At 37.0% G+C, this 13012-nt stretch overlaps 1 protein-coding gene across 5 annotated transcripts in view; it reads left to right on the top strand.

Moving 5' to 3' along the window:
* The window catches only part of mbd3a (methyl-CpG binding domain protein 3a), a 177048-nt gene that overhangs the window by 1276 nt on the left and 162760 nt on the right, over positions 1–13012 (top strand). For all 5 annotated transcript variants that reach the window (XM_079876940.1, XM_079876939.1, XM_079876942.1 and 2 more), the window contains exons 2-6: positions 403–559; positions 2378–2515; positions 5378–5468; positions 7583–7760; positions 9449–9595. In XM_079876940.1, coding sequence (XP_079733066.1) covers positions 403–559; positions 2378–2515; positions 5378–5468; positions 7583–7760; positions 9449–9593 — 709 coding nt within the window. In that variant the 3' untranslated portion in view covers positions 9594–9595. The remainder of the gene's footprint in view (positions 1–402; positions 560–2377; positions 2516–5377; positions 5469–7582; positions 7761–9448; positions 9596–13012) is intronic.

The following is a 13012-nucleotide window of genomic DNA, read 5'->3' as shown; positions in this document are numbered from 1 at the left end:
AATTAATTTTACACTCCTGTGACTAATTTTCCTTACAAAAAATAATTCTATTAATATTTCAAGCAATTTAAAACCATCATGTTGAACAGTGCACATCTGAAGCGTCTCAGCTGAAGGAAATAATCCATAATTTATCGGCTTTAATATATCGGACATCTTCTTATTGAACCGATAACAATAATATTAAAAATGAACATATATCCGATATGGTGGCCGATATATATCGTGCATCCCTAGTTTATTTCCATTTGTTACATTAGAAAATGGTGTGGTGATTTATCTTTTATTGTTTGGCACAGAATTATTTGTGAAACGCAAGCGTTTTCATGTTTTAAGATGCTTGGACATGTAAGTCTGCCTGGACAATAATGAATATTTCTTGAACTTTCCCTTCCTCCTTAGTCCAACAGGGAAGAAGTTTCGGAGTAAGCCACAGCTGGTGCGTTATCTGGGGAACTCCATGGATCTCAGCTCCTTCGATTTCCGCACGGGGAAAATGCTCATGAGCAAACTGAACAAGAACAGGCAGCGGATACGCTACGATAACAGCCAGAGCAAGGTGAGTTCATGAAGCGGTACAGTGTCCTGATCATTTACTCTCCCCCACGTCATCCAAGATGTTCACGTCTTTCTTTCTTCAGTCGAAAAGAAATGAAGTTCTTGAGGAAAACATTCCAGGATTTTCCAATGGACTTCAATGGGGTCCAACGGGTCCAAATGTGAGTTTCAGTGCAGCTTCAAAGTCTCGACACGATCCAGCCGAGGAATAAGAGTCTCATCTAGACAAACCAGCGGACATTTTAGAACAAAATAAACATTTATATTAGGGCTGTAATCAAACAAAGAAAATCTTGGTCGACTAAAGTCCTGAAATTTTCGACTAAAAATGACGTTAGGGAAAAAAACGTTGCATTAATTAGCTGGCACTGTGCGCAGTACTTGGTAGCCTTGTTGTCCGCCTAAATGAATTATAAATAAACATAAACTAGTAGGCTATTTGCAGTATATTAAATCGTTTTTGACCTAATTATTTTGCACTGAAATGAGTTTGACACACGAGTCTGTCGGCTCTGACAGTGTTGCATCACGTGCATCTGCGCGCAATATCAGATCATAGCCTATGATTTCCGAAAATAGTACTATGTTGTCAACTAGTGATATCATCATCACAAGAACTTTTGAGGAATATGCAACATAATTTAGACAATTGTTTTTGTCATATGTATTATAATAACTGACAGACACTATCATTTCATTGCAGCTCGCGAACATAGGAGCTCAGCTTCGCGGCTGAGACACGAATAGACTATTAACTTAAAGCTTTTACTCTTAAACAGAAGGCACGTCCACTATAATAAAAAAAAGAATGTTTATTAAACAAACCAGATCAAGTAGCAAACCTTCTAGTAGCCTACTTTCTTCAATCTGTCTCTCTTCTCCAGTGGGTTGGGCGAATCCAAAAGAAGTGAAAACAAGGGGGGTGTTCTGAAGACAGACTGTTACCTGTGAAACAGGGGCGCTCTGAAAACACCCCCATTAGCAATTAGTGCTTTCCACCTGATGAAATGAACGCGGCAAAAAATCGACCAATCAGAATTTTGGTCGAGCAAGAACGTATCGACCAATTAATCGACTAATCGACTGGGAGATTACAGGCCTAATTTATATACTTTTAACCACAAATGCTCGTCTTGCACGTCCACGACTTCATGCATTACGTGATCAGGTTGAAAGGTCACGCGTGTTCCGGTTCAGAAATGTAGGGTAGGGCGAAAAACTCAATCTCATTTTCTCCTCCAACTTCAAAATCATTCGACATCGTTTTTTTACCTTTTATTTTTTTGGTAAAGGGCGTTTGAATTCGTCTTTGCACATTCACTTTGTTAAAAACTGGGTCGGTTCTTACGCCTATGTCACGCTTGACCTTTCAACCTGATTAGGTAATGTGTGACGCATCGCAGCTAGTGCAAGATGAGCATTAGTGGTTAAAAGTATATAAATGTTTATTTTGTTATAAATGTCCGCTGGTTTGTCTAGATGAGACTCTTATTGCTCGACTGGATCGTGTCGAGACTTTGAAGCTGCACTGAAACTCACATTTGGACCTGTTGGACCCCATTGAAGTCCATTGAAAAATCCTGGAATGTTTTCCTCAAAAACCTTCATTTCTTTTCGACTGAAGAAAGAAAGACATGGACATCTTGGATGACGTGGGGGAGAGTAAATGATCTGGAAATTTTTATTCTGAAGTGAACTACTCCTTTAAATCAAACTCAGCAAATTTGTCAGCTGGTTGGTTTCCTGTAATGCTTTTGTCTGGATCTGTTTGTTGTGTTGATGTTGAATGTTTTCTAAGAGATGCCTGTTTTATGTTCAGGGTAAACCGGATCTGAACACATCACTGCCGGTCCGTCAGACAGCGTCCATCTTTAAACAGCCCGTCACCAAAGTTACAAATCACCCCAGCAACAAGGTCAAGACAGACCCTCAGAAAGCTGTGGACCAGCCCAAACAGGTAAACGGCACAGCTGATGTGTGTAATGTGTGTGTGTGTATTTATATATATATATATATACATGCATACATTAGGGGTGTCGAAATTAATCGTTTCTACGATGTATCACAATGCAGACGAGGTTGGCACATTATGATCTTCCGATACCGGTCTGTAGACGATCCGTAGGCAGAAACTATCATCGTTTGGTGGAAGGGCTTTTTGTACCGCTGCCCCAACTCTATTCCCCAATACATCCGCGACCTTTCATCGTTACACGATTTCAAAACCCACCTTAAAGCTACGTAACATGCTATCAGTTTCTGATGCAGAAAAGTTAGTTCATGCGTTCATGACCTCGAGACTAGATTACTGTAATGCTTTATTAGCTGGTTGTCCTGCATCCTCAATAAACAAGCTACAGTTAGTCCAAAATGCCGCCGCTAGAGTTCTTACTAGATCAAGAAAATATGATCATATAACACCGATTTTATCATCACTACATTGGCTACCTATAAAGTCCCGTATTAATTACAAGGTATTGCTACTGACTTATAAAGCCCTAAACGGCTTAGCTCCAGTCTATTTAACAGATCTTCTATCGCCCTATAATCCATCACGCTCTTTAAGATCACTAAATTCGAGGCTTTTGGTCATACCTTGGATATCCAGATCCACCAAAGGAGGGAGAGCATTTTCACATTTAGCTCCAAAACTCTGGAATAGTCTTCCTGATACTGTTCGTTGTTCAGACTCGCTCTCCCAGTTTAAAACTAGATTAAAGACGCATCTCTTCAGCCAGGCATTCATATAATACTTTTAATCTTACAGTTAAATCCGACCTAGTTCATAAACGCCAGAGGAGAACTGGCCCCCGACTGAGCCTGGGTTCTCCCAAGGTTTTTTTTTCTCCATTAGGTCACCTGATGGAGTTTTTCGGTTCCTTGCCACTGTTGCCTTTGGCTTGCTCAGTTGGGGATATTTTGGGAATATTTAATTTAATTTTATCAATCAATAAATTTCACTAGAAACAAACCTTGTTGTATTATTTTAATTTAATACTGTGAAGCTGCTTTGATACAATCTGTATTGTGAAAAGCGCTATACAAATATACTTTACTTGACTTGACTTAAAGGCACAATATGTAACTTTTTTGCTTTAAAAATATCAAAAATCACTATATCTATGTTATATATTTTTTTTAGTTGTGTACTTGCATTATCCCGACTGTTTCCAACAACTTTCAAACCAGGAGAAATTTGTAATTTAATTTTTAGACACGGCACGTTTCTTTATTTCCATTTTGTCGCCGTCAATGGCGTCATATCCGCGTTGTCCCTGGTTTCCGCTCGTACTGCCATAGCAACCAGAGCCCTCTGATAGTAACCAAGGCGACAGACGTGGACAACTGTGTAGTTTGCAATGTCTATTTGCACGCTGTTGTTGTTTCGTTCAAACATTATGGACCATGGCAAGCAGACTTTGGATAAAAAAGGAGAACTAAAACGAGAATCAATATCAGCGTAGTGTTTGAGATGCCGAGAGCTCCCATAGACAGTATATAAACGAGAGCTCCACGTCCGAGACTTCGACCGCTCCTACATGTACTTTATTAAACAGGTGAGCACATTTACATAAAACTAATCAATGTTATATAGTTCAACAATGATAAAATGTTAGAATATGATCTGTTATTCTAATGTTGATCTAGTTTACTGCTAGTCTCATACAGACAAACTAACACATTAATTTCAACACATTCAAATGCAGTTTAGTGTGCTAATGTAATGTTAGACTAGGTGAAACAGCGCTGCGTTACCTCACAAGTTTAATGTGTCTAATAAACTGACCTGTGAGTAGTAATTCTGCACGTGTAGTTCGGTAGAATGAAATGTCCATATTCCTTTTATATCCGCGGGACTCGCGTCGCGTGTGGAGCTGATCGCTGTCTCTTAGCAAACCCGAACTGCTTCATATCACAGTCATGATAAAAGCATCGATGTATTCAGTCATCCATAAACATTATTAGATCGGTCGGCTTGACGTTGACGACAAGATCCATAATTCTTAGCAAATGTTGCGTCATCAAACTACACCTTTGTTATTGTAAAGAGGTTAGCGACCCCTAGTGGTGAAAAATTCCATACTGTCCGTTTAAAACATATCTTTTTGCTACTTGTTTCCCTGACTCTATGATCTGATTTTATGTATATGTACCTCTATCTATTATGTTATCCTTCTCAGTTTATTTGTATCGTTTCTATGTCATGTTTATTTGTACTTTATTGTAAAGCGACCTTGAGTTTTCTGAAAGGCGCTATATAAAATAAACGTATTATTATTATTATTACACAGTGCACCTTTAAATAATGTTATGAGATTGTTTTAAATATTTTTTGAATATACAAATAAGAAATGTGTGATGGATAAATCACCAGTAGGTGGCGGCAGGGGACCGTCTTAATGAGTGAGTCATTCATTCAAATGATTCGTTCAAACGTCTTCCTGTCTTTGGTCCGTCTAGCGTTCATTTCATTCGATCCGCATCAGAGCTCATTAGGAAGGGGATTGAGACTCCTCTTTTCAGCGTCTCGTCAGCTTGTTTGGTTCAGACGGCAGCGTTCACACTTTTTCAAATGAAACCGCACTAACAGAGCAATCGCACTAGGGTTAGTTTTAACCAAACCAAACATGCCAAGTGTGAACACACACTAAATCAACCTGGGGTGTGTTTCCCAGACACATTGTTAGCTAACTATGATTGCAAGTTCCATTGAACTCTATTAGTAGCGAACACAGTTGGCTTTGGGAAACGCACACCTGGTCAATTAGTCCCTGTAACACCAGCAGTGCTGATGACCTTTGACCTGTTTATTTCACAGCTGTTCTGGGAAAAGAAGCTGAGTGGACTCAACACTTATGATATAGCAGAGGAGCTGGTGAAGACCATGGATCTTCCTAAAGGGTTGCAAGGTAAATCGGGAAAAGAAGCTCTCAAACTTCCTTTTCTACTGAGATGGTGCCGGGTTGGGTATCGTTTGAATTTTAACTAGGGATGTCCCGATACCACTTTTTCACTTCCGATACCGATACCGATGCCGCAGCTTTGGCTATTTGCCGATACCGATATCAATCCGATATTTTTATTTTATTCTTGAACTAATACTAATAATAATAAAATATATGGAAGCACTTTGCTCAATTAGCCACATAAAAACATCTCACTCAAATGGAGAACAAATACTTCTCCAGTATATAGTCCACAACAACAGCTGATGATGAAAGACTGCCAGCCTTTATTCAAAAGACCTTGAGATATGTTTGGTAACCTGAATGAATTTAAAATTAATTTGCTATATTTCAGATAAATATATTTGTTTCCTTAAAATTTTAATTAACTTTAACTTTATTCTCATCTGAATTATAAATAATTTATTTCTGTATAAAATAATACTACTTTTAAAAACACATTTGATTTTCTTTTTTATTCAATGTAGAATGTGTAACTTAAAAATAAACAGATTAGTGCTCTGTTTTAGGACAAGAAATGAAAACCAATGCAATGATGAATGTCCAAAAGATGAGATCATTTTTGCTTTTAAACAGCGTGTATGTGTGTGTGTGTGTGTGTGTGTGTGTGTGTGTGTGAGAGATTTTGGTTGGGTGACAGTTACAGTTTGACAAGAGTTGACAGTTTGACAAAAGCACAATGTTGTGTTTTACACAAATATAAGTAGGCTAAACACTTTTTGCAGTTTTAATGATGTCCTGTATGAAAATGACGGAGTATGTTTTTATGTTTCCACTGTTCGATCGCGCCCGTGCCTCTCTCTCTCTGACACACACACACACTCCAGCATTGCAATCTTGACATCGCAGCCTGGTCATTTTGCTGCGTTCACACTAAACGCGAATAGAGCGTCAAATTTGCGTCTATCGCGTCTAGTTCGATGCTTGAACAGTTTGAATCCATTCGCGCGTCCAAAGCGAATAGGACGCGCCGCGCGCGTATAATGTGAGCGTTTGAAGCGATATAGACGCGCGTTCAGAGCTAAGGCGGGCTACAGATTAGGTGTCCCTAAAGAACCCGCATATGCGCGTATCAGTAACGTTAGTTCCGTATTACATTAATTAATGTGCACGTGAGATTTATTTATTTTTATACCGTGTATTCTCTGTGTAAATCCATGCACCGAACGTACGTTCAGTACGAATACGTACCGTTCCACCCCTAATGGGTATCGGATCATAGGTATCGGATAATTTTTTTTCTCCCCTCCGATATCCGATCTAGCGTTTTGGGCCAGTATCGGCACGATACCGATGCCGTGGATCGGATCGGGACATCCCTAATTTTAACGATTCTGATTTCAATTCTTCTTATCAAATCCGATTCCAATAAGGTAAAAAAACATTATTCATATTTAGTCTTATTGCTAAACATTTAATTGTAGCTGAATATCATGAACAGAAATCAACAGGCTAAAGAACACTTACACAATAATTATTTTCCTGTGGTTTAAAAACACCATAGCAAGAACAACCAGCCTAACTAATATACATTTCAAGCATTATTAAAGACAAGTAAACACTCAGTAATTAAAAAAGAACAAATAAAACATTTGCAATCGACACAACTGAACAAACATACGATTAAAATAAGATTTTCAGGTACAGAAACTGTAATCAAATGTGAAATAACACTGCACTTTATAAATAAAATATACATTACAAATATAGTTAGAAAAGTTATTCAGTCAAGTTAAAATGTCTTTTGTTGTTTGATTAGTGTTATTATATAGACGGTAGCAGGAATATTAGGCTGCTGTCACTTTAAGAGTTTCCCAGTATAGTTACACACACACAGAAAACAGCGCACGAGTCGTCTCGCACTTGAATGGTTTAAAGTCATAATGAAATGCTCACAAAGGAATCGATAAGAGGAACCGAAATTCCAGAATTGGAATAAATTTTCGATTCCCAACCCTGCCTAAGAGCTTCTGATCATTTCCTACAGAAATGCGCTGAATTCTGTGCGCAGTAATGCAGTATTGTGTTTGTAAACTGTGTGATGTTTGACCCGGCAGGTGTTGGTCCAGGTTACTCAGATAAGACGCTTCTCTCGGCTCTGGCGAGCGCTCTGCACACGAGCTCGGCTCCCATCACGGGTCAGCTGTCCGCCGCTGTGGAGAAAAACCCCGGCGTTTGGCTCAACACCACACAGCCGCTCTGCAAAGCCTTCATGGTGACCGATGAAGACATCAGGTACACACTGCTGGTAGAGGTCTACACCGGCTTTAAACTGAAGCCCGAACCCGAAAAATCATTTAACCCGACCCGACCATTACGGTTATATTTCTAGCCTGAACCCGAGGTCCGTTTCTCACAGTAAATACCTTCTTTTTTTGCAATATGCTGTATTTTATGCTTACTTGCAATGATAATTAAAGGGTTAGCTCACCTAAAAATGAAAACTCTGTCAGTAATCACTCTCCCTCATGTTGTTCAACCCCGTCAGACTCTCGTTCATCTTCAGAACACACATTAAGATATTTCTGATGAAATCTGAGAGCTGTCTCACTCCTCCATAGGCTTCTCTGTTAGTGAAACTCCATACTCCAGTAGTAAAGTCAGTGAGTTGGAGTCCAATGCGATAATGTTAACTAGCATATGACCCGAACACAACTAAAATAATAATAAAAAAAAATATATATATATATATATATACACGAGCTTTATAAAAATTATCATTCTAGAAGAAAATTTCAGATGGCACTTAGAGGCTTTTGCATCTGAACTCTTCATATATATATGGGTCAATGACGTGACGGGTCATTTTTTTGTCCAAAGGCCTTAATAATAATAAAAAAACAAAAGTATGTAAGGTAGTACAACTTGATCTCTTTTACTGAATCCAAAAGGTTTTAATTATATTTTACTACATATAAAGGTATTTTAAAGATTTTGAAGTGTCAAAAGGTCATTCGGTAAAACCGATATAGTAAATATTTAAATGGAATAATATTGTTTTTAATAACTAAAGGAACTACAATAATACAAATATAAAGCAGATAAGGCTCTTTTTTTTTTACATTTCCCTGTGCAATGTTTTACTTGAATATGTGTGAGTGTTTAGAGTAGTCCAATAAATGATTACATTTATGAGATCAGTGATCATTTTTTAAAAATATTTCTTCTGTGATACACACTATATACTATCTCAACATCAATGCCAAATCAGTTTTTAACTTTCAAATCAGTGGTTAAACCGAATGACTTTTTTGGTGACATTTTTTCCATCTTGTAAAAAATGACAAAAAACAGTGTTAATTGATTGTACAAACCACAAAATCTTATTGTTAACACCTAGGTAAACTAAAAAAATGGTTTCAAATATAGTTATATCTCCATTCTATTTTTTTACACTTTTAAAAACCTTATTCGTCAATGACCCATATATATATATATATATATATATATATATATATATATATATATATATATATATATATATATATATATATATATATATATATAATTGTGTCTGTGGTTTAGTGATAACACTTTACAATAAGGTTCATTAGTTAACATGAGCTAATAATGAACTGCACGTATACAACAGCATTTATTAATCTTTGTTAATGTTAATTTCAACATTTACTAATACTTTACTGAAATCTTGTTAACATTAGTTAATGCACTGTGAACTAACATGAACTAACAATGAACAGCTGGATTTTTATTAACTAACATTAACAAAGATTAACAAATACAGTAACAAATGTATCGCTCATTGTTAGTTCGTGTTAACTAATGAACCTTATTGTAAAGTGTGACCCAGTAAATGAGTAATCTGTGTTGGAAACTCCAGAAGGCCTTTAATGAACATGACCAATATTTGAATGTGTTAATGGTTGATTGAGATGATCTGAATGATGGTGTTGTTTCCACAGAAAGCAGGAGGATCTGGTGTTTAGCGTGAGGAAGAGGCTGGAGGAGGCGCTCATGGCAGACATGCTCGCGCACATAGAGGAGGAGGCCGGAGAGGCCAGATCCCCGAAGGAAGAGTCCAACGATGAGGAGATGGAGACTGTATAGCTGTAAGAGACTGTATAGAGAGACTGTATAAGAGACTGTATAGCTGTAGGAGACTGTATAGCTGTGAGAGACTGTATAGCTGTAGGAGACTGTATAGAGAGACTGTATAGCTGTAAGAGACACAACTAATCATTCTTCCTTCGGGAAACGGTTCACCCGAGGATGATCAGGCTTTTGCAATTAAAACAATCCATCTAGTATTTTTACGGATAGATTATAGAAGTTTTATAAAATTATACAATGTCCCTTTAATTTTTTAATGATTGTAGAAATGTGCAATTTTTCTGTTTAAAATACTGGTAACACTTTACAATAAGTCTCATTAGTTAACTTAATTCATGCATTAGTTAACATGAGCAATACTTCTACAGCATTTATTCATCTCAGTTAATGTTCATTTCGAAAGGTACTAATATTTTTATTTTTAAATCAAAAGTTAAGATGATAACACTTAATTTTACAGTGTCCTTGTTACATGTTACATGTACTTACCATAGTAATAACAGTAAATTATGCATAATTACATGCAACTAACCCTCAACCAAACCCTAACCCTATAGTAAGTACATGTAGTTAATTAATATTACTCTACTTAAATATATAATTACACTGTAACACTGACACCTTAAAATAAAGTGTAACCATTAAGATTAGTTAATGCACTCATTTTTTATTATAAATTTAACCATTATGCAACATGATAAAAATGTGACTAAGGTTTCATTGACTAATACTAGACTAACATGCCCAGACACTTAGTCAACCTAAACCTGACTAAACAAAAACAGATCAAGGTTGTGTAACACTTTATTTTAGGCTGATGTAGTTTCATGTTTCTACATGTACTTACTATAGTAATAACAGTAAATGATGCATAATTACAAGTATAGTTAATTAATATTACACTCGATACTTATTTGAGTAAGTACAATGTAACTACATCACCTTAAAATAAAGGGTCTCCGTGTTACAATGTTACTATACATTTACTGAGTGACATTAATTAACAACATGTACTTAATATTAGGGATGCACTGATATGAACACTGGCCGATACCGATAATTCTTTAAATTTGAAAGCCGATAACTGATATATTAGCTGATAAATCTTAATCCAAATTATTATATATTTTTTGAGAGCCTGATTACAAAAACAAAAGTCTCACCATTAAAAGCCACGTCCCAAACACACAATTATGATGTTCTCATTGTAATTTTATGTAGCCGATATGACAGACATGTTGTACTTTACTGTATTTTCCTTTTTTGAAGCGATTCCAATCATATTTCATGTTGAACAGTCGCATCTGAAGCGTCTCAGCTGGAGGAAATAATCATTATTTATCAGCTTTAATATATCGACCAAATTTTCTTACCAGCCCAATAACGATAACATTAAAAATGAACATATATCGGCCGATACCGATATGGTGGGTTGATATATCGTGCATCCCTACTTACTATATAATTACGGTTAGAGTTTGGTTTAGGGTTAGTAACATGTTTTATGCATAATTTACTGGGTTTTTTTTTTTTACTACAGTAAGAACATGTTACATTACATCTAAAATAAAGTGTTACCAAGTAAAGCGTAACCCACAATATACACACTTTCGTGTACTCTAAATATAAGAAACTTTTTCACTTTTCACTTTTTGTTACAATTTCCGTTATACTGTCTATAACAGGGGTGCCCAACCCTGCTCCTGCCGATCGACTGTCCTGCACAGTTCATCTCCAACCCTAATCAAACACACCTGCCTTTAATTTAAGTGATCCTGAAGACCTTAATTGGTTGCTTCAGGTGTGTTTGATTAGGGTTGGAGATGAACTGTGCAGGACAGTCGATCGGCAGGAGCAGGGTTGGGCACCCCTGGTCTGTAACATATTTCCCTCCACTGCTGTTTTACTTTGAGGAAAACGAGAGTTTGGATGCGCATGAATCAATAAAGATCTATTTGCTCTAAATTTTGCTTTCGTATAACTCCGTATACCTCTAATATCACGGCATTATGTCCGGTTCAACGCATTCATGCGCGTCGGGGAATGGGCTGATGGTCCAGTGCGGATGTGTGCATTATCTTGTTTGCCAAGTTCAAGGGTTCATTAAAAGGCTTCCAACAGTAAAAAGTGCTCAAAAGTTGGCTTTCGGTAGGGCAGTGCGTCATATTTAATGAATTTAAAGGGTTAGTTCACCCAGGAATGAAAACTCTGTCAGTAATCACTCTCCCTCATGTTGTTCAACCCTGTAAGACTTTCGTTCATCTTCAGAACACACATTAAGATATTTTTGATTAAATCTGAGAGATCATTTCTGGGCGAACTAACCCTTAATAGCCCTATTCGGACGGGACTAGTTTTCCAAACGACGTTTGAGTTACAATTCTTATCAACCTACGTCTGTGATTTCATGTACGGATTCGGACGGGACTAACATCTCCGTGTTTATTACCGAGGTAGGAGTGTCTGTGTTTTACATGTGGGCGTTGCAGAAGATCACGTGTTCAGAATGCGTGGATTGCGTATGGTCAAATGTATCAAATGTATTTTGAAATTAAGCACTTTGAAATATTTAAAGTAAAACTTCCTAACGTATTTAGTGTTTTGTAAACATTTTATAAAAATTATAGTATAAAAAAAGTAAACATACATTATCATCATGATTTTATAGAACTGGGTTCTTATAAACCCACTGGAATAAAAAGTTTTAACTTATAATTTACACGTTATGTAATTAAGTGCAGAAATGAAAGTAATCTTACCTGAAACTGATATTACAGTAGCCAGTCTTAACAGTTTACGTGATTTGGCTCTTTCTTGTTGATTTCTTTTTTTATTTCTTCGTAGTGTACCGAACACATCTACATCCATTATCGGTGCGCAAAAAGCAGAAACGTGAATACCGGCGCGATAGCGAGAGATTGTACGGTACTTCACGTTGACCAAAACACACAAGAAAAAGCGTTTTGGAAAAAAACATTTTCGGCAATCACAGACATTCGCATTCGGACGGGATTAGATTTCTCTGAGGACCGCCGAGTTTGACGAAAAACAGTAGGTCATTTGCTCTGGAATTTTTACAGAGGTCGTGTGAGAAAAAGACAGACATGGCAGATTCGGACAGGATTAAAATCTCAAAGTACGTCTGTGAAACAGACATTTCTCTAACGTCCCCCTGTGAAACTAGTCCCGTCCGAATAGGGCTCAAGTCTGTGTTGATGGGCTCAGTGTGCATTGTCATATGCCATGTTTAATGGTTTATGAAAAAACAGTAAAAAATTATAAAAATGTGGATTTTTGTTTGTTGTCCCATACAAAAAGGGACTTTTTCATATTTCACAAGATCAAAACCCCCTTTATTACACCACTTTTGTGGTTTTAAAGCATCCTTGCAGGTGCAGAGAAATGCTTATCTTCTT

The sequence above is a fragment of the Squalius cephalus genome, assembly GCF_949319135.1.
Source record: "Squalius cephalus genome assembly, chromosome: 7".
Classification (NCBI taxonomy): Eukaryota; Metazoa; Chordata; class Actinopteri; order Cypriniformes; family Leuciscidae; genus Squalius; species Squalius cephalus.
The sequence above is the reverse complement of the archived record's forward strand: the minus strand, read 5'-3'. Positions and strand labels throughout refer to the sequence as shown.